Genomic DNA, 20842 nt, shown 5'->3' with positions numbered 1-20842 from the left:
GGGTGGCGGTGGGCCCCGTGGCACCCCCCCCACACACACGCGCGCTCCCTCCCCAAACCCTCCGACCTTTGACCTTTGACCTTTAACCCTTTGACCTTTAACCCCTTGACCCCCCCCCTCCCGCCCCTTTGACCCCCAAGGGCACGGCACGGCTCGTATCAAAGTGCGTTTATATAATTTATCTGTACAGGATAAAGGGGTTTGGGGGGAGGAGGGGGGGGTATGAAGGGGGAGGGGGCCGTACCGCGGTGGGGGGGGGGGGGTAAAGGGGCTGAGCCCCCCCCCTCCCCCCCCCAGCTGCTTGAAAATAAAAAATAAAAGGAAAAATGAAAAAAAAAAAAGTCACTTCAGTCGGGTTTTTTTTGCATTAAAAGGTGGGGGGGGGCTGCCCCTCCCCCTGCAGAGCGTGCCCCCAACCCCCCCCCTCAGAGCTTGGGGGGGGGGGCACAGAGGGGGCTGGGACCCCCCCCCCCGGGCCCCCAAACCATGGGGGGGGGGGAGGGGAGGGCAAGGGAGGGGTCCCCACCCCCCCTCTTTGGCACTGGGGGGGCGAATTTCAATAAAGGCTGCACCTTGCCCCCTCCCCAACCCCCCCTTAACCCCCCCATTGCAGGGGGGAGCAGCCCCAACCCCCCCATTCCGGGGGGGGCAGCCCCCAAAAAACAGCGCCTGGGGTCAGGAGGGGGTAGATCCCAGCCCCCCCGCCCCCAATTTCTCCCTTTTTTCCCTCCCTTTTGGCTTTTCCCTCCTTTAACCTTTTTTTTTTTTTGGGGGGGGGTTCCTCTTTTTCGCTTTTTTTTTTTTTTTTTTTTTTTTTTTCCCGGAGCAGGCTGAAAGGGAGGGGGTCGGGGGGGGGGGGCCCTAACTGCCCCCCCCAGGGCCAGCGTTGAGGAAATAGGTGGTCATCTCCCCCTTGCCCTTGACCTTCACCAGCCCCCGGCACTCCAGCGAGTAGCCCTTGGCCGCCAGCACCTGGTAGAGGTCCGTGGTCACCTGGGGGGGGGGGCAAAAAGGTGAGTAAGGGGGTTTGGGGGGGGCTGGAAAATGTCCGTGTCCCCCCCCCCCCAGGGTCCTGGCTGACCTGGATGCGGTCGGGGACGCCGGTGCTGTCCATGCGGCTGGAGACGTTGACGGTGTTGCCCCAAATGTCGTATTGGGGTTTACGCGCCCCGATCACCCCCGCCACCACCGGGCCCATGTTCAGGCCTGGGGGGGGACAAGGAGGGACAAGGGGGGACAAAACAGGGGTGGGGGGGGAGGTAGAGTGTCAAGGATACCCCCCCCCACAACACACGCAGACACAGACGTAGAAGCAATGGGGTGGGGAGGGGGGGGAAGGGGGAGGGTGAAAAAGGGAAAGGGGGGGGGGTAAAAGGGAGAAGGGGGGGCAAAAAAAAAGGGGGAAAGGGATGGGGAAAAAAAAAAAGGGGGTAAAGAGGGGGAAAGGGGGAGGATAAAAAGGGGAAAGGGGGGTAAAAAGGGGGTCAAAAAAAGGGAAAAAGGGATGGGGAAAAAAAGGAGGGGCAAAGGGGGGGATGGGGGGAGCAAGAAGGGGAAAGGGGGGGCAAAAAGGGGAAAATGGGGGCAAAGAAGGGAAAATGGGGGAGCAAGAAGGGGAAAGGAGAAAAAGGGGCCAAAAAGGGGAAGGGGGGGTGCAAAAAAGGGGAAAAGGAGGGGCCAGGAAAGGGAAAATGGGGGCAGCAGCAAAAAGGGGAGAGAGGAAAGGGGAAAACTGGGGCAAAGAGGGGAAAATTGGGGCAAAGAAGGGAAAAGGGGCAGCCAAAAGAGGGAAATGGGGTCTGGGGGGGGTCACAGGGGGGGCCCGCTCACCGATCTTCATCTGGAAGTTGTTGAAGGAGTGCTCGTTGATGTACTTCATCTGCTCCATCAGGTGCATGGCGTAGTCGGCCAGCGCCGCGATGTGGCTGCGGCCTTCGCGGTCGTAGGTGGCGGCGTTGAGGCCCGAGGCCGCCATGTAGGTGCTGCCGATCGTCTTGATCTTCTCCAGCTGCCGGTATTTCTGCTCGCTGATGATCTGGGGGGGGACACAGCACCGGTTTTGTGCCTTCCCCCCCCACACGCACCGAGCACCCGCAGCGCTCCGTCACCGCCCCGCTGGGGTCTACGTGGCCCGGCCCTGTGCTCCTCGGCCTCCTTCGTGTGTTGCTCCACGGCCTCCCCCGTCCCCATGGGTCCCCACGGGTCCCCAAAAGTCCACAAGGAGTCCCCAAAAGTCCCCAAGGGTCTCCAAGGGTCCTCAAAAGTCCCCAAAAGGACCTCAAGAGTCCCCAAAGGGGAGCCAAGGGGACCCAGGAGTCCTCAAGGGGACCCAAGAGTCCCCAAGAGGACCCAAGGAGTCCCCATGGGTCTCCAAAAGTCCCCAAAAGGACCTCAAGAGTCCCCAAAGGGGAGCCAAGGGGACCCAGGAGTCCTCAAGGGGACCCCAAGAGGACCCCAAAAGTCACCAAGGAGTCCCCAAGGGGAGCCAAAGAGTCCCAAGGAGACCCAAGGAGACCCCAAGAGGACCCAAGAGGATGCAAGAGGGACCAAAGAGGGACCCAAGAGGCGGCAAGGGAGACCCAAGAGTCCCCAAGGAGTCTCCAAGAGGACCCAAGGGGACCCAAGGAGTCCCCAAGGGGTGCCCAAAAGTCACCAAGGAGTCCCTAAGGGGAGCCAAGGAGTCCCAAAGAGTCCCAAGGAGACCCCAAGGAGTCCCCCCACACCTCACCCCCCTGGGGTTCATCCCCCCGCGCCCCCTCCGCGGCCTGCCATGCGCCCCGCGGCCAACCTCGTCGAAGTCGGCGATGATCTCGTTGAGCAGCCGCAGGCACTCGACGCCCTCGTTGTTGGCCTCCAGCTCGACGTAGAACTCGGAGAAGTTGCTGATGGAGGCGAACATGACGGCCACGCACTCGCACGACTGGTAGTAGAGCTCGTCGTTGCGCCGCTCGCGGGCCAGGAAATGCGCCGCCACGTCCTTGGGCAGGATGTTGTGCAGCAGCCGCCGGTTGTAGGCCTGCAGCTCCTCCATCTCCTCCTTCTCGCTCGTCGCCTGCGGCCACGACAGCCCTTGGAGCCACGCCGGGGGGATGCGGGGGGTCCCCGTGCCTGGTTTTTTGTCCCCCCCCCCCCGCCTCGGTACCTGCAGCTTCCAGAGGAAATCGAGGCGGGCGGTGGACTCGACCTGCTGCGCGTGCAGGTACAGAGCCAGGGCGAAGACGGCCAGGACGACGGGGGTGACGTAGCGCAGGGCCACCTTGCCCTCTGCTGGGCTGCAGGAGGAGCCCCCCCCCCAAGGCTGAGCACACCACGACCCCCGGGAGTTTGGGGGTGCAGCCTCTGGGCCCCGCCGTAGGGATGGGGACACGGCAGCGGGCACCAGACCCCAAGGTTGTACCCCAACAGGAGCATAGTGATGCATCCAGACCCCCCCAAAATGCACCCACATCCCAAAAGATGCACCCCTAAAGATGTAACCAGACCCGAGGCGTCCCCGAAGGTGAACCCAAAGCCCAAAAAAGCTCCCAGAGCCCCCAGTAAGCCCCCAAAAGATGTGCCCAGAGCCCCAAAGATGCCCCTGTGCCATGTGGAGACCCCAAAGGAACACACAAAGACCCCCAAGGGACACAGGAAGACCCCAAAGGGACACACAAAAACCTCAAAAGGACATACGGAGACCCTAAATGGACACACGGAGACCCTAAAGGAACACACGGAGACCCCAAAGGGACACACAAAGACCCCAAAAACACTCCCTCCCTCCCAGCACAGCCCCCCAGGGGTCCCTCCCGCTGCCTCCCCGCTCCCCTCCCAGCACCCCACTGCTCCCAGTTCCCCCAGTTCCCCCCTCACCATTCGCCCTGGGTCACGTTGAAGAAGGGCCTGCGGGGAGGACAGAGGGGCGATCGGGTCAGCGGGGTGAGGACCCCGAACCGGGGGGGAACACGGGACCCCCGGGGGGGGCTGGGGAGGGCACTCACAGCGCGTTGGCCACCACCAGCAGGTCGGCGTTGTCGAAGAGGGCGGCCTGGGGACCCTCCACCAGCACCAGGTAGGTGGCCTCGATGGCCACCATCAGCAGCAGCTTCCCGATGCTGCTGATGTGCAGGAAGACGGAGCAGGCCAGCAGGCTGAGCAGCACGCTGTAGGTGAAGTACTGTGGGGGGGGGGGGGGACGACACGGGACACGCGGGTAGGGGGGTGCGCGGGGCTGCGGTGGCACCCGTGGGCACCCCCACCCCATCCCCGGTGCCGTCCTGCAGCTGCAGGGAGCTGGCACCTGTGGGGTGCAGGACTTTGCACCCATAAAGGCTGATGCCAGCACCCTATAAGTTCAAGGACCCCGTGCCAGCACCCCTGGGGACATGGCACCCGTGGGGACCCCGTCCAGCACCGTGCAGGACCTTGCACCCATAGGGGCTGATGCCAGCACCCTAAAACCTCAAGGACCCCGTGCCAGCACCCTTGGGGACATGGGACCTGTGGGACCTCGTGCCAGCACCCTGCACACACAAGGACCCCATGCCAACACCATGAAGGACCTCGCACCCATAGGGGTGGATGCCAGCACCCTATAACCTCAAGGACCCCGTGCCAGCACCCTTGGGGACCTCATGGTGACACCCTGCACCCCTGTGCCAGCACCCTTGGGACACAGGAAGGACCCTGGGGGGGGGTACCCTACTCACTCAGCCCCCCCCCACCAACACACCCCGAGGACTTTGCACCCGTGCCAGCACCCTACACCCTCAGAAACCCCATACCAGCACCCTTGGGGTCCCTACACCTTCAGGACCCCACGCCAGCACCCAGCACCCTCAAGGGCCCCCGCTGGCTGCCCTACACCAGCACCCCAACGGGATCCCGTGCCCGGGGGGGGGGGGTGACCCCATCCCAGCACCCCACAACCGCTCACCTCGGGGAAGTCGCAGGCCAGCCCGTGGGGGCGGCACGGCCCCGGGGGGGTCCCCAGCGAGAGGTTGAGGGCACGGAGCTGGCACGGCCCCACCGCCGCGGGGGTGATGTTGAGCTCGCGGGCGGCGCAGTCCCGCAGGGGAACCCGGCTGCAGGCGAACTGGGAAGGATGGGGGGAGGCAGGGGGTGAGCCCCGAGCCCCCCCACCACGTGTCCCAACCCCGAATCCCGTCCCCGAGCCCTCACCATGTTGACGAAGGCGGCGACGAAGACGAGGAGGACGGTGAAGACGGCGATGGCGGTGCTGCGGGCGCGGGAGCGGACGATGGCCCGCGAGAGACGCTGCAGGGCGGCGGGGAAGAGCTGGAGGGGGGGTAAAAAAAAAAATAAAAATAAAAAAAAAAAAAACCTGTCAGGCACCACCGGGCCCCCCCCACGCGAGCTGCCCACCCACTCGCTACTCACAGCAACGCAGGAGTAGACGGCGCAGACGAAGAGGATGGCGGAGAGGAGGACGAAGATGCCGACGTAGACGCCGAGCATCAGCGGGGAGCTGCGGGGAGAGGCGGCCGTGAGAGGTGGTGGGGGCGATGGGGGGGGGGGGAAAAATGGGGGCAGCGGGGTCGTGGCACTCACGGGGGAAACACCAAGAACTGGAGGCAGCAGATGAAGCAGAAGACGAGCAGGGTGCAGGCCACGTAGCCGCCGAAGCGGTCGTCCACCTTCTTGGAGTACTGCGGGGAGGAGGAGGGTGAGCCGGGACACGGGGGGGGGACCACGGGGTTGGGATGGGATGGAAATCCCATAAAAGGACAGAGGGGGCCCCCAAAAAGCATGGAGAGGGGCCCCAAAAAGGATGGAGAGGGGCCAGGGGACCCCAGGCTGGGCTGGAGGGGACCACGGGGCCAGGACGAAGGTGACCCAAGGGGATGGAGGGGACCAAGGGGACAATAGGGTTAGGATAAAGGGGGGGGGGGGGGGAAATGGGGGGGGCAATGGGGTCCCAACCTTCTTCTCCAGATCGGGTGTCTGGAAGGTGAGCAGGAACTTCTTGACGTGGTCCTTGCGGAGCTGGTCGATGCTGCGCGCGTCGATGGCCCGGCTCAGGAACTCGTCCACCTCGTCCTCGGGGTTGAGGGCCTCCTGGGCACCGCGGCTGGGGCACGGCAAGGGGGGGGTCAAGGCTCTTTGTGCCCCCCCCCCCAGGCTCGGCTCCCTTCCCAAAACGCCGAGCACTGAGCTTTGGGGACACTTACTTGTCCTTGCTGGAGTCATCGATGCCCTGGGGAGACACAAGGGAGGTGAGGGGGGGGCATCAGGGGCACTGGCAGGGATTGGGGGGGGTCCCAGGGCTGGTGAGGATGGGGGAAAGACCCCCGGAGTGACCCTGGGGGGGATGTGGGGCATCCCCAAAGTCACTGGGAAGAACAGGGGACAGAGTCACAAGAGTGACAAGGCCTGGGGATGTCCCCAAGGGTCCCCAAAGCCTGGTAAAAAATGGGGGGGGGGGTCCCAAGGGTCCGTAAGGGCAGGATGAGGGGGTCCTGCCCCCAGTGAGGATGTGGGGGGGGGACACACTGAGGGAATCCCGGCTGTGGCCAGGAGGAGGAAGCAGCAAAGCGCTGCGGGCGCAGATGGGGAAGCCACAGGAAGGTGTCAGGGGGCTGATACGGCCACGGCGGGGGGGGGACCCATACCCAGTGCCCCCCCCCAAACCCCCCGGGGGCCGCTCACCATCTGCCGGAAGGCCTTGGAGTCCTTGGTGCGGGAGAAGGAGCGCTCGGGCACCCAGCGTGGCACCAGCCCCTCCGTCGAGTTGGCCCGAGCGCGCTGCAGCTTGGCCAGGATGGCTTTCTCCTCCTTCTGCGGGGCGACGAGGCCGTGAGGGGGGCCCACACATCCATCCCCGTCCCCCCCCACCTCGCCAGCCCCCTGACTCACGCGCTTCTGGCTGCAGCCCACGATGAGGAAGGTCTCGATGTTGTGCTCCTTGAGGTAGGCGTTGCGCTCGCCGCCGTGGCCCGGCTCCACCTCGTAGTCCCCGTTCAGGTACTGCAGCGTGGCCCAGGTGATGTGGATGCGCCTGCGGGGGTCCAGGACAGAGAGAAAAAAGGCACTGAGCCCTGCTGCCACCAGCCCCATAATCCTGGACCCCCCTTTCCAGCCCCTTCTCGCCCTTGCCCGGCTCACCCGGCTTTGCCCCCCGCCTCCATGTGGTTGGCCAGGGTCACGTCGTTGGACCAGACGTCGAACTGCCACTTGCGCAGCCCCAGGACCCCGCAGTGCACGCGCCCGCTGTGGATGCCCACGCGCATGTTGACGTTCACCCCCGTCACCTCGCGCACCAGCCTGCGGACGGTCCCCCCCCCCCCGGCACCGCGTCACCCGGCGGCCACGACCACCCCCGTGGGCACCGGGGACGGTCGTGTCCCCGTGTCCACGCAGCCAGGGGCGCAGCAGCACCGGGGACGTGCGTAAAACCGGGCTGGGGACGCGCACCGGGGATCGTGGTGGCACTGGGGATGTGCCAGTTTTGGGGACACGAGGGGTTGAGGTGGGGTTGAGGTGGCACCGGGGACATGCAGGCACTAGGGACAGGCACAGAGCCCCCCCTTGGGACTCTGGTGGCATTGGGGACGCGCCAGGACCAGAGACAGGCACAGCCCCTGGGGTCTCAGTGGCACTGGGGATGTGCCGGCTTCGGGGACATGAGGGGTCTCGGTGGGCTTGAGGTGGCACTGGGGACACGCAGGCACTAGGGACAGGCACAATGTCCCCCCTTGGGATTCAGATGGCATTGGGGACATGCCAGGACCAGTGATAGGCACAGCCCCTGGGGTCTGAGTGGCACCAGGGACATGCCAGCTTTGGGGACACGCATGGTCTTGGTGGCACCGCGGACACACCAGCACTAGGAACAGGCACAGAGCCCCCCTTGGGACTCCAGTGGCACTGAGGACATGCCAGCACCAGCGATGGGCACAGCCCCCTGGGGTCTCGGTGGCACCGTGCCCACCCCACTCACGAGATGGCCTCGATCATGTCGACCCCCATCTCCACGCAGCAGTGCGCGTGGTCCCCGCGCGCCTCCGGCAGCCCCGACACGCAGTAGTAGCAGTCCCCCAGGATCTTGATGCGCAGGCAGTGGTTCTCCTGGGAGGGGTAAAAGGGACAGCAGAGAGGCCGGACAGGTCAGGACGGGGGGGTCCGGACCCCCGAACCCCCTACCCCGGCTCACCGCTCACCGCCGCCAGCTTGTCGAAGCGCGCGAAGAGCTCGTTGAGCGTCATCACCAGCTCCTGCGCCGTGCACTGCGACGCCAGGCTGGTGAAGCCCTCGATGTCCGCGAAGAGGATGCTGCCGGGAGGAAGGGCACGGGCTGGAAATGGCCGGGGAGGGGGACACCAAGCCCCCCGAAACCTCACCCACACCCCCCCGGGTACCTGACGTTGTCGTGCTTCTGGATGTAGATCTTGTGGAACATCATGTCCTCCTTCTTGGTGTTGATGTCCTCCTTCATCTCCATGGCCACGTGCTGGGGCAGCACCGAGAGCAGCAGGCGCTCCTGCGCCCACCGCCACCCCGTCAGCCCCCGGGTCACCCCTTCCACCGCCACCCCGGGGTCCCCGTTGTCCCCGGGACCCCCTCCCCAACCCCTCGCGGTGTCCCCAGCCCCGTCCCACCTGCTGCCGGTTCTCCCGCTGGAGGTGCAGCCGTGCCTGGATGTAGCCGCGGGTCTCCTGGAAGGCCTGGCGCTGCGAGACCTCGGCGGGGTAGTGGGTGCAGACCCCCACCACGTTGGTGCACAGGAAGATCAGGGCGTTGGCGCTCAGCTGGTGACAACGGGGGGCTCAGCGCGGCCACCGAGGACCCCCAAACCAAACCCCACACCACCAGCACCGTACCCCCCCCCCCAAAACCCCCCAGCTCACCCCAAAATCCCGGCTCTAGAGCACGGAGGGGAGCTGCCGATAGGACCGGGGTGGGGGGGCTGCAAGGGGGACGTGGGGGCTCAAGGAATTGGGGTGAGGGGGGCACGGGGCAAGGGGATGGGGGAAAATATGGCCCAGGGGGATGAGGTGAACGTGGGGAGCCAGGGGATCTGGTGCAAGGGGAACACGGGGAATCAAGGGATGGGGGGGGACCTGGGGGGGCAGGGACCCAGGGCAGGTTTTTTGGGGGGGCACGGGGCTGCAGCCAGGCCCCGCGGGCCCTCGGGAAGCGGAGGAAGCCGGGGGAGGGCCGGGAAGCGGAGATGGCTGCAGCGGGAGCGCTGCGGTTTCCCCCCTCCCCGTCCCCATCCCCTGGGACCAGGGCCAGGGCTATTTATAGGGCTTGGGGGGGGTTGGGGGGGGGTGCTCCCACCGCATCCCATCCCCACTGCCTGCCACGCGGGGTCATCCCCTTGCAAAGGAGGCGGTGGTGGTGGGGGGGGGGGTGTCCCCTCCCGTGCCCCCTGACCCGAATTGGCTCCAGCATCGCCCTTCCCTGCCCCGGCCCCATGGGGACGGCACGTGGCCCCCACCCCGGCCAGGCAGGGCGAGGGTGACAGCCACAAGCTGGGGGGGGGGCAGAAGCACAGCCAGGGCCTGGGAACGCACAGCCCCAGGGCCAACGCAGCCCCTGTGCCCCCCCCTTCGTGCCCCTGGCCCTGGGGGGCAGAATGGGGGACGGTGCCCTCTTTGGAGACCCCCATGGGGGCCCCCCCCCCCCCAAGCTCTCTGGCCCCTTGCCTTCCCCCGGGGGTTTCCGCCAGCCCCACAACGGGGGCTTTGTGGGTGCCCCCGCCCCGGCACGGCCCACAATGGAGGGTTTGTGCGCGGCCCCAGCGCGGGGAGGAGGGGGCGACCCCAGCCGTGCCGCCAGCAGCACCCACAGACCCCCCCCTCACCCCCCCAGTGGGCATCCAGAACCTTCCAGGCACAGAAGGGGCAAAAAAGCCAATTTGGCAACCAGGGGGTGACTCCAACACAACAGGGGCAGAACTGGGGGAGAACCGGGAGGGTCCCCCTTCCCCAAATACCGCCCCCAGCCCTGCGCCACCAGCACCCCCCCCAGTCCCGAGAGGGTCCTACCTGCTTCCAGAGGAAGGGGTCGGCGGCGTTGCGGTGCCAGGCGATGGCGAGGTGCAGGGCGGAGAGCAGCGCCCCGGCCAGCACGGCCGCCCGCATCCGCACGGGCAGCAGGGTGTAGGTGATGTAGATGAAGAAGACGCTCCACCAGACGCCCTCGGCCGCGCTGCGGGGCGCCGCGGCCACCGTGCCCAGCGCCTGCACCCCGGCCAGCAGCCCCAGCACCACGTAGCTCACCACCCACATGTAGTCCTGGGGGAAGGCGCTGCGGCTGCACAGCACCATCAGGAGCAGGAAGAGCCCCGTGGCGCCCGCCAGCGAGGCGGCCGCCGGCACGTGCGGGGCGCCGGGCAGGCAGTGGAAGAGGAGCATCACCCCGCAGACCAGCACCAGCACCCCCATCAGCACCGTCAGGCTGCTCTGGTTCATCTGGAAGAAGTAGCGCTGGTAGAGCCGCTCCAGCTTGGCCGACTGGAAGCGTTTGGAGCGGAAGACCTGCAGCAAACGCCGCCAGCACTCGCCGGCCGACAGCCGCTCGCCGCGGCCCCCGGCCCCCTTGGGCGCTTTGGCCTCGCTGTCCTCCAAACCCAGGTCCCCCGATTTGAGCCCCGGGTCCCCCGCCGGCCCCTTCTTGCCGTAGTGGTCCTCCTGCCAGGTGCAGCGCAGCCCCGGGGTGGCCCGGGGGGGTCCCGCGCCCCGTTCCATCTCAGGGTCCTGCAGGCAGCTCATGTAGCGGGGGCCGCAGAGGGCGGCGCGCGGGCGCTTGCCCTTCTTGCCGTTGCGCTCCCCCCATGCCGTCTTCCTCTCGTCCACCTTGGGCACCAGGATGCCGCTGAACCACGACATGCTGCGGGCACCGCCCGGGGGTCAGCACCCAAACCGGGGGCCCGTTGCCTCCGGGACCCCCGACCGCTACCTCCGGGAAGCACCGAGCAGACCCCGCTCCGTCCCGACCCGGCCCTCCCCGGGGAGCTGGAGCCCACGGCACCGTGGCACCGGCTCTCCCTCCAGCCCCGCGGGTGCCGTGCCCGTGCCGGCGGCAGGTGCCCGGTGGCGGGTGCCGAGGCTGGGCCCCGCCGCGGCCTCCCTGGCGCAGTGACCTGCGGCGAAACTGGAACCGTCCCCGGGCGTCCCGGCCCTGTTTGTCTTGAACGGCGGCCAAACGGCTCCCCGGGGCACCGGGGCCCAACCCGGGATGTGGCAGCCGGTCCCAGCCCCGGGGTGCGCAACCAAAGGGAACGGCCGCCGGGAAGGGCCGGGCCCCGGAGCCGGCGGCCGCCTCCCTCCTCCCCTGCACCGGGCACGGCCGCGGGGACCCCCCCCGGGCCCGGCCGCCGCACCCCGGGACGCCTCGGGCCCCGCCAGCGCCCTTCGTCCGCCTCCCACCCCGGGGAGCCCCGAGGAGCCCCCGCTGCACCGGCACCGGCACCGGCACCTCCCGGAGCCCCGAGCACCGCCCCGCGCCCTCGGGGCCGCTCAGCCCCCGCTGCCCCGGGGGCCCTCGCTCCGCCGCACCGGGCGCGCCCCGGCCCCGGGCACGGTCTCCGCCGCCACCGCCCCGGATCCCCGCCCCGGTACCCCGGGGGTCCCCCCTCTCCGGTCGCCGCGCCCTGTGCGCCCGGTCCGGCCCCGCTCACCTCCGTGTCCGCCGCCGCCGCCGCCGCCACCGCCCGCGGGGCCCCGCGCCCCGGTCCGGTCCCGGTCCGGTCCCGGTATGGCTCCGGTCCGACCCCGCCGCCGCCGCCGCCCGTTCTTACACGGCGGCCGCGCTGCGCCCCCGCCGCCCCATCCCGCGCCCAGGCCGGGCCCCCGGTACCGGCCCCGGTCGCGGTCCCGGCCGCAGCCCCGGCCCGCCCCGGCCGGTGCCCGCCCCCCCGGCCGGATCCGCTCCCGGGCGCTCCCGGCCGGCGGTCTTAAAGGCGCAGAGGCGGCGGTCCGGTACGGCCCGGTACGGCCCGGTACGGCCCGGTGCGGCGGGGGAGGCGCGGGCGGCGCGCGGGGGCGGCGGGCGCGCGCGCGGGCACGGGCGGCCCGGTACCCCCGGGGCCGCGCAGACACGGCCACACGCGCCGCCGGCCTGCACCGACATGGCGGGGACAACGGGGACACGCGCGGCCGTGTCCCCGCACACGCGCGGGCACGCGCACACACACACGCCCCCCCCCACCCGTACCCCCCTCCCGGTGCGTGCCCCTTGCACACTCAGCCCCTCACTCGCACACGCGCGCGCGCGCGCGCACCCCCCCCCCGCGCGCATCCCCGCGCCCCCTTGCACGCGCACGCACGCGCTCGTGCACCCTTGCACGCGCGCTCGGCCCCTCTTGCACGCGCATCGCCTTGCACACGCAGACCTTGCACACGCGCACCCCCCCCTCTCCGCACCCACGCACCCCGGATGCCCCCCCCAGCGCGCGCACCCCCTTGCACGCTCACCCCCTTGCACAAGCACCCCCAGCATGCACACACCCCTTTGCACACCCCCTCGTTCGTGCCCCCCCCCCCCCATTTGTTCACGCACACCCCCACCAGCACCTATGGGCGCAGGGCACCCCCCCCGCTGCCCCCTCCCCAGTTCCAGGGGGGCACGGATCAGGCTTTGGGGCACCCACAGCCCCAGGAGGGGTCCAGCCCCGGGCCTCCTGCCCCCCCCAAATTATCCCGGGGGCCAGGAAAGGGTCGTGCAACCCCCCCCTTATCAGCAGCACCCCCCCATCCCCCCCCCGCAGCAGCGCTGGGCCCCGGGGAACGCAGATTAATCATTAATTACCAGCGCCGCCGCTGTCCCCGTGTCCCCGCGGCCCCGTGAGGAAGTGCCGCCGGGCTGGGGGGGGGAAGCGAGGGGTGGCAGTGCCACTCGTGTCCCCGTGGGGCCATCAGCACCCGGCACAGGGACAGGGCTGGGGGCACCCGGGGGCTTGGGGGGTGCCTGGTCCCAGGGAGGCCGCTTGCACCCCCCTGGGTGTTGGCACCCAGAGGCACCGTCCTGCCCCCGGCCGGATCCTGACCCTGATGGGGATCCCCAGATCAGATCCTGACCCTACTAGGGCTCCCCGGGCCAGATCCTGACCCTACTGGGGCTTCTTGGGCTGGATCCTGACCCTGATGGAGCTCCCTGGGCCAGATCCCGACCTTTGCTGGGGCTCCCCGGGCCAGATCCTGACCCTACTGGGGACCCCTGGGCTGGATCCTGTCCCTGCTGGAGCTCTTGGGGCCGGATCCTGACCCTACTGGGGCTTCCTGGGCCAGATCCTGACCCTGTTGGGGATCCCTGGGCCAGATCCTGACCCCACTGGATCTCCCCGGGCCGCATCCTGCCCCTGTTGGCACTCCCCAGCCCAAACCTCGGCCGTGCCGGAGCTCCCCGGGCCTGCCCCTGCCCACTCTGCTCCTCCCCGGGCCGGATCCCGACCCCCCCCCCGGGACCGCTGGGGCCGGTCCCCGCCCCGCTGCCCCCCTCCCTCCCTCCCACCCCCCCCCCGGGGGCCGCAGCAGCCCCGGCGCCGCCTCCATCGATCGCGGGCGGCTTCGCGGCGATGCCGCAGCACCGCGGGGCCGGGCAGGATGGGGCCAGCCCCGGGGACACCGGGGATATTTTTTTGGTGGGGGGGGGGGGGGGACCCGGTGTGAGCACCCCAAACCCCGGGCACGGCCCCACGCGGGGACACGGGGACAGAACCGGGTGTGTGTGTGTGTGAGTGTGGGGGGGTCCGGACACCGACACGCGTGGGTACGGCGGCGGCACCGGGGCCTGGCAGCACCGGGGGCTGCGGGGAGGAGCCGTAACCCGGTGCCCCCCCCCCCCCCCCCGCCGCCGCCGCCGCCGCCCGGTGGCTGCCCAGCTCCGGGGGCGCAGCCGGACGCCACGGGGATGGGCGCGGGGGCGGGCAGGCGGGGGCGGGGACGACCGGGACGCCCCGGCGGCCCCGTGTGATGCGGAGCGAGGCGGTGGCGGCGGCGGCGGCGGCGGCGGCGCGGCCCTTCCCGGCGGAGCGCCGCGGTCCGGTGCGGGGCGGCCCCGCCGGGATCCCGGGGGGGTGCCGCCGGGGATGTCCGGCCCGCCGCAGCCCGCAGCTCCCGGTTCCTTCCAGGTGAGCGAGCCGGAGCCTTCCCGGTCCTCCAGGGTCCGGTTCGGTTCGGCTCGGTTCGATTCGGTTCTTTTAGGGGAGGGAGGGGGGAAAGAGGGAGGGGGGGCTGCCGGTAACGCCGCAGCGGCGGGGGCCGTGCCTCCCGGTGCTCACCGGCCGCCCCCGCCGCTCCCCCCCCCCATCCCCATCCCCTCGCAGAGCCCCCGGAGGCTGCCGAAGCGCAAGAGCCGCTTCAAGCGCTCGGACGGCAGCACCTCGTCCGACACCACCTCCAGCATCCTCCGCAGGCAGGTGAGCGGGCACCGGCACCGGCACCGGCACCGGGGCGGGGCAGCCCCGCCAGCCCCGTTTTCCCCCCCCCCCTCCCCTTTTCCTCCCTCCCCGGCTCGCTCCCGGGGGCGGCGGCGCTGCGGCTCCGCAGTAAGGCACGGGCCGGGGAGCGCCCGGTTCCCTTTTGTGTCCCCCCCCCCATAAAAAAAAAAATAAATCCTCGCCCCCCCGGTACGGCGGGGACCCGACCGGCCGGTGCTCAACCTCATCCCCCCCCCCCCACGCCCCGGGACCGGAGCCCGGCTCCGGTACCGGGCTCCGGTGGCATCGCAGCGGCTAAAAATAGCGAGTGCTGCGTCAGGGCCGGGCCGGGCACCGGCACTGCGGCGCCGGGGGGGGGGGGGGGGGGCGGCACCGGGGAAACTGAGGCAGCGTCAGGATCCCGGGGGGTGTCCCCGGGCCGCCCCCATCCCCCGCTCCCGTAGCCTGTCCCGCTCCCGTCCCTGTTCGCCCCGGTACCGGGCGCCCCCTCCCCATCCCCGCCCGTGGTACCGGGAAGCACCGGGGAGGGGATGGGGGGCGCGGGACGGCCCGGGGGGGGTCTCAGGGTGGTCGGAGCACCCGGTAATCCCCGCAGGGTGCTTCCTGCCCCCCTCCCGGTACTCCCGGAGCCCCCGGTACGCCCCATCCCCGACCCCATTGCGGTGCCTTCAGCACCTCGGAGAGGGCCCGGCCCGGCCCCGCCGCTGCCCCGGGGCCGGTACCGGTGCCCCCCGGGACCGAACCCGTCCCCCCCCCCACACCCCCCCCATCACCCGGGGGCTCCCCGCTTCGGGCCGGCCCGGTGCCTCCGGTACCCGTCCCGCCGTGCTGTAACGGGGCGGGCCGGCCCGGTCCCCCGGGAGCCGCAGCTGCCCCCCTCCTCGGGGGCGGGGGGGGCGCGGCGGGGGGGCGGGAGCGGCTCCGGCCCCGCCGCAGGGCTCGGCCCGCAGAACGGGGCTGCTGCCGGCTCGGGGCAGGACGGGGCCGCCGCCGCCGCACCGGAGCATGGAGGTACCCACGGCCCCCCCCCCCCCCCCCCGGTACCACCGGCCGAGGGAGGCTCCGGGGGGGGTGGGGGGACCATCACGGCCCCGCCGCTGCTGCCCCGGGACCCCCCCTCCCCGGTAGCCCCGTCCCGGTGCTCAGCACCGGAGCCGCTCGGGACCCCCGGCGGATAGTGGAGGGGGGGGGGGGCACACCGGGGAGGGTCCGTAACCCCCCCCCCCCCCCCCCTCGGGGAATAAGGAGCCGCCCCCCTCCCCGGTGTGTCCCCCCCCCCCCCCATCTCCCCCATCCCCATCCCGGTGCGGCGGGGGCGGCCCCGAGCGCGGCGGCGGCTCCGGGAGCCCCGGGGAGGTGGCGGAGAGGGGGGGGGGGGAGGTTTGGGGAGGGGGGGGGGGGGGCGGCGGGAGGCGGGGGCGGGGAGGGGCGGGGAGGGGCGGCGGAGCGGAGCGGGCAGGGCCAGGCGAGCCCGAGCCGCAGCCGGAACCGGAGCCGGTGCCGGTAACCGGGTGGTGGTGGAGGCGGTGGGGGGGCGGGGGGGGGCTCGGCTCGGCTCGCCCCGTCTATGTCGTTTTCTGACTCCAGCGCTACCTTCCTGCTCAACGAGGTACCGGCCCGGTACCGGGAAGGGGGGGGGAAACCGGGGGGGGGGGGCACCGTGATCGCGATGTGGGGACCGGGGGAAATCCGTGCGCGGCGGGGGGGGGCCCGTGCCCGCTGTCACCCCTCGCCTTGTGTCGCCCCTCGTGTGTCCCCCCCCCCCCCTCCAGCCCTTTGTTCCTCGCCGCTGTCCCCCCCCCCACCCCCCCACGGGGCAGGTGCCCCCCCCTCGAACCCCTCCGTGGCCGCGGACCCCCCCCCCCCCGAGGGTTTTATTTTTTGGGGGGGGGGGGGCGGTGATGGAGACGCCGCGCTGGGGATGCTGAGGGGGGGCTGCTGAGATGCTGGGGGGGGGGGGGTGGGAGGCGTGCTGGGGAGGCCATGTTGGGGGGGGGGCCATGCTGGGAAAGCCATATTGCTTGTGTTTGGGGGGGGGGGGGGGCTCTAACACCACCCCCCCGGGGATGAGCGAAGCTGAGATGCGCAGGGTGGGGGGCGTGGGGGGGGGGGGGGGGCGCGCCACGTTGCTGAGCTCAGCTCGCCAGGGCCCGGAGCTCCTCGGGGGGGGGTGGGGGGGGGCGGGCGGGGGGCCGCGGGTGGGGGGGGGCTCAGCCACATCCAGGCACCTATAAATATTTCACTGCAGCTTCTGCGCCTGTTCCGGGCGCAGCAGGCAGCCGCTAATTGCCGGTGGGGGGGGGGGAAAACCAAGGGGGGGGCCGCAGCGAGGCCCCGCACTTGGGTACCCCAGGGCTGGGGATGGGGAACGGGGCTGGGGGGGGGGATCTGGGCAGGGCCACGGCGTGGTTGGGGGGCACAGGATGGGGTCCCACAGCCCCCAGCTTGACCCTATATCCCATACCGGGGGGGGGGGGCTCTAGGTTTTTCCCCCCCCCCCAGCACGCGGAGCTGATGCCACGCGCGGGTCCCCAGTTTGGTGGCACCGGGGATGCCGAAAGCGGGATGGGGAGGACTGGGGACCCCTTTTCCGGGCTGGCCCTGCTGGGAGGTGGTGGGGGGGACATGGACACCCCCACCCCGTTGTGGGGGGGTCCCCGCAGCCCCCCCAGCACTCAGCCCCGTCCCGCAGGGCTCGGCCGACTCCTACACCAGCCGCCCGTCCCTGGACTCCGACGTGTCCCTCGAGGAGGATCGCGAGAGTGCCCGGCGCGAGGTGGAGAGCCAGGCCCAGCAGCAGCTCGAGAGGGCCAAGGTACGGGACGGGGGGGCTCATTTTTATTTTTTTTGGGGGTGGGGGGAAGGCGCTGAGCCCCCCCCCCCCCTTTTCCTCCCCAGCACAAGCCGGTCGCCTTCGCCGTGCGCACCAATGTCAGCTACTGCGGGGCGCTGGACGAGGAGTGCCCGGTGCAGGGAGCCGCCATCAACTTCGAAGCCAAAGATTTCCTGCACATCAAGGAGGTGAGAAGGGGTTCGTTTTCTTTTTTTTTTGGGGGGGGGAAGCAGGATCAGGGCCCCCCCAACCTTTCTCCTTCCCCCCCCCCCCCCCACCTTTTCAGAAATACAGCAATGACTGGTGGATCGGGCGCCTAGTGAAGGAGGGGGGGGACATCGCCTTCATCCCCAGCCCCCAGCGCCTGGAAGCCATGAGGCTCAAACAGGAGCAGAAAGCCAGGTAGGGAGCGGCCCCCCCCCCCGGCATCTTGCCGCCCCCCCCCCGGCCCCCACTCACCTCCTGTCTGCCCCAGGAGAGCTGGCAACGCCTTGGGCCTCGGCGACAGCGGGAACCGGCGATCGCCTCCCCCTTCCTTAGGTAAGGGAAGGTCGGGGGGGGGCGTGGGGGGGTCCAGGGGATATTTTGGGGTCTGGGGGGGTCCACTGCGTTGTCACCAACCTCTGTCTTTTCTCTCTCCCCCCCCCCCCCCAAGCCAAGCAGAAGCAGAAGCAGGTGAGGCCCCAGGAGGGGGCTGGGGGAGATGGGGAGGGGGCCGCAGGCAGAGTTTGGGGCTGGGGGGGGAGCTACACCCCTCTCCCCAGCTGGTTTTTGGGCTGGGGGGGGGTCAGGACACCCCCGTTCACTGAAATCCCCCTTGGGGGTGAGAGGGTTTTGGGGCTGGGGGGCGTCAGGACACCCAGGTTCACTGAAACCCCCCTGGGGGTGGGAGGGTTTTGGGGCTGGGGGGGGGGTCAGAACACCCGAAACCCCCCCGGGGGTGGGATCACAGAGCACTGACCCATCCCCACGCCCCCCCCCCGCAGACGCAGCACATCCCACCCTACGACGTGGTCCCCTCCATGCGGCCGGTGGTGCTGGTGGGACCCTCGCTGAAAGGATACGAGGTATTATTTTGGGGGGGGGGGGGTCCTACCCCATCCCATCCTGTCCCCCCCCCCTTCAGATTTTCTCCGTGCCGGTGGCAGGCAGATGGCAGGGCCGGGACTGCCGGGGGGGGGTGGCACCGCACGACTGCCACCTCCCCGCCGCTGCCATCTGCCACCGGCTCACCGCGCGGCCGCCCCGCCGCAGGTCACCGACATGATGCAGAAAGCCCTCTTCGACTTCCTCAAGCACAGATTTGACGGCAGGTGAGCCCCCCCCCAGACCCCCAGACCCTTCCCCTGCCACATACGGGCAGAGCAGGGCCCCCAGCGCTGCCTCTGCCCCCCCCTCTCGCAGGATCTCCATCACCCACATCACGGCCGACCTCTCCTTGGCCAAGCGCTCCATCCTCAACAACCTGGGCAAGCAGGCCATCCTGGAGCGCTCCACCACCCGCTCCAGCATCGGTGAGGGGCCAGGGGCATCGAGGGGGGGGGGGGGGGGTTCCCCTGGGGGGGGTGGTGGGCCTAAAAGGTCTTCTCCGGCCCTCCCCAAGCCGAGGTGCAGAGCGAGATCGAGCGCATCTTCGAGCTGGCCAAGTCCCTGCAGCTGGTGGTGCTGGACGCCGACACCATCAACCACCCGGCCCAGCTGGCCAAAACCTCGCTGGCGCCCATCATCGTCTACGTCAAGGTGTCCTCCCCCAAGGTGAGGGGGGGGGCTGGGGCTCTGGGGAGGGGTCCAAGCTCGTCCCCAGGCTGCCATCACCCTCCTGTGTCCCCCCCCAGGTCCTGCAGCGGCTCATCAAATCCCGCGGCAAGTCGCAGGTGAAGCACCTCAACGTGCAGATGATGGCAGCCGACAAGCTGGTGCAGTGCCCCCCGGTGAGCCCGCAGCTCCCCCCCCCACCCCTTCCCAAACCCCAGGATAAAACCCTGGGGGGGGAGGGGGCGTCTCCCCGTGCCCTCCCTCACCCCCTTCCTGCCCTTCCCCAGGAGCTTTTCGACGTCATCCTGGACGAGAACCAGCTGGAGGACGCCTGCGAGCACCTGGCCGAGTACCTGGAGGTGTACTGGCGCGCCACGCACCACCCGCCGCACGCCCCGCACGCCGTGCCCTCGCCCACCAGCCTCCCAGGCTTGCAGGTACCCAAAAACCAACCCCCCCAGACACCCCCCGAGGGGGTTAAAAGGAAAGGGGCGCCCCCCCCCAGCCCCGTTTGTGCCCCCCCCCCAGAGCCAGCAGCTGCTGGGGGAGCGGGGCGAGCACTCGCCGCTGGAGCACGACAGCCTGATGCCCTCGGACGAGGCCAGCGAGCCCTCGCCCAAACCTTGGGCGGCCTCCTCGCAGCGCGGCTCCCGGCACCTGGAGGAGGAAGAGGAGTACGGGGAGCCTTACCCCGACCTCTACCAACCCCACCGGCATCACAACAGCGGGCTGCACGGCCCCCCCGGCCCCGCCGCGCAGGAGCGCCTGCTGGAGCGCCCGCCCGAGCGCGACCACGACAGGAACTGGCAGCGCAGCCGGCCCTGGGCCAAGGACAGCTACTAGGGCGGGTGGGCAAAAGGGGAAGGGAAAAAAAAAAAAAAAAAAAAAAGGGGAAAAGGGGTTGGGGGCCCCTTCCCTGGGTCCTCGCCGCCCTTTTTTTTTTTTTTTTTTTTACCCCAACCCCAGCCCCGCGCTGGGGGTGCTCAGACAATCTTCCCCCCTTCTCTCGGGGAACTCCTCTCGGCAGCGGCAGCTTCCCGGCGCCTGGCCCCGGGCACCGTCTTCAGCCATAATAAGCACAGGAGGGGGCCGGCGGCCAGGATGCCAGGGCCCCCCCCCCCCCAAAAAAAAAAAAAAAACAACCCCCTCCCTGGCTCCTGGTGACCCGAGAGCAGCCACAAGCCTTCTCCCTGCCTCAGTTTCCCCGCCTGGCCCCCCCCCAGCATCATTCCCCGCAGGGCAGCCGCCATCAGCAGAGGGCCCCCCCCCCCCCAAAAAAAGGACTCATAGGCTTGGTAAAAGGGGGAGGGGGGGGCACAGTTTTAAGCAGCATCCCCCCCATCCCGCTGCCCTGAAGATGTAGGGGACAGTGACAGCACTCACCTCCCCCCCCCGGGGCCTGTCCCCTCCCCTGCCCCTGCATGGGACCCCCCCAGGAGGAGGGGGCCGCACCAGTTGCTTCGCTCTGCACCAATTTCCCCCCCCCGGCCCCCCCCCCAGTTCACAGTAGCCAAACCGCTTCCTCCCCCCGGGGACAGGGGGGACAGAGGGGGACGGAGGGACCCCCTGTGGGGCTGCTGGACCCTATGGGGGGGCTGCTGGACCCCACAGGGGGCTGCTGCCCCCGCCTGCACTCGCTGCCCCCCTTCCCCACCCCCCCGGTCCCCGCACGTCACCGCCGTCCTGTAAATACAGCGCCCACGGCCCTCGGCCGGCGGCTGCTCCCCCCTGCAGGGAGCCGTCCCCAGCCGGCGGAGGGGAAGGGGTGGGAGCCACAGATTTGTTATAATTTCTTTTTGTAGAAAGCACTGAATTGCCCTGTAACTTGTTTCAGAAACACGAGCGTGCTCGGAGGCAGCGGTGTGGCGGTT

At 70.0% G+C, this 20842-nt stretch overlaps 2 protein-coding genes across 7 annotated transcripts; one reads left to right on the top strand and one right to left on the bottom strand.

Moving 5' to 3' along the window:
* Nucleotides 1-784: 784 nt before the first annotated feature.
* Nucleotides 785-11768, bottom strand: ADCY6 (adenylate cyclase 6). 2 transcript variants are annotated; one of them, XM_082781382.1, is made up of 22 exons: nt 11624-11768; nt 9990-10833; nt 8598-8747; nt 8358-8479; nt 8160-8271; nt 7940-8067; nt 7105-7263; nt 6856-6997; nt 6649-6777; nt 6171-6196; nt 5923-6070; nt 5551-5648; nt 5380-5467; nt 5161-5277; nt 4916-5074; nt 3981-4156; nt 3853-3882; nt 3143-3272; nt 2789-3052; nt 1831-2035; nt 1082-1206; nt 785-993 (listed from the first exon to the last, which is right to left on the bottom strand). In XM_082781382.1, exons 2-22 carry the CDS (start codon nt 10830-10832, stop codon nt 862-864), a joined length of 3483 nt encoding a protein of 1160 aa, XP_082637508.1. In that variant the 5' UTR covers nt 10833; nt 11624-11768; the 3' UTR covers nt 785-861. The 2 variants fall into 2 exon arrangements, with proteins under 2 accessions (XP_082637508.1, XP_082637507.1); XM_082781381.1 differs by having other exon boundaries at nt 5161-5467.
* Nucleotides 11701-20082, top strand: CACNB3 (calcium voltage-gated channel auxiliary subunit beta 3; the record flags this gene model as incomplete). 5 transcript variants are annotated; one of them, XM_082781397.1, is made up of 14 exons in its annotated part: nt 11701-11934; nt 14270-14362; nt 17076-17198; nt 17282-17404; nt 17503-17618; nt 17695-17756; nt 17872-17891; nt 18203-18283; nt 18471-18529; nt 18621-18730; nt 18820-18971; nt 19052-19147; nt 19259-19408; nt 19500-20082. In XM_082781397.1, 14 exons carry the CDS (start codon nt 11701-11703, stop codon nt 19812-19814), a joined length of 1734 nt encoding a protein of 577 aa, XP_082637523.1. In that variant the 3' UTR covers nt 19815-20082. The 5 variants fall into 5 exon arrangements, with proteins under 5 accessions (XP_082637523.1, XP_082637522.1, XP_082637524.1 ...); XM_082781396.1 differs by having other exon boundaries at nt 17692-17756; XM_082781400.1 differs by lacking the exon at nt 11701-11934 and adding an exon at nt 13937-14074 and having other exon boundaries at nt 17692-17756.
* Between the last annotated feature and the right edge of the window lie 760 nt (nt 20083-20842).

The sequence above is a fragment of the Aythya marila genome (assembly GCF_965140915.1).
Source record: "Aythya marila genome assembly, chromosome: 30".
In the NCBI taxonomy this organism is placed as follows: domain Eukaryota; kingdom Metazoa; phylum Chordata; class Aves; order Anseriformes; family Anatidae; genus Aythya; species Aythya marila.
Note: the sequence above shows the minus strand (reverse complement) of the source record. Positions and strands in the feature narration are given on the sequence as shown.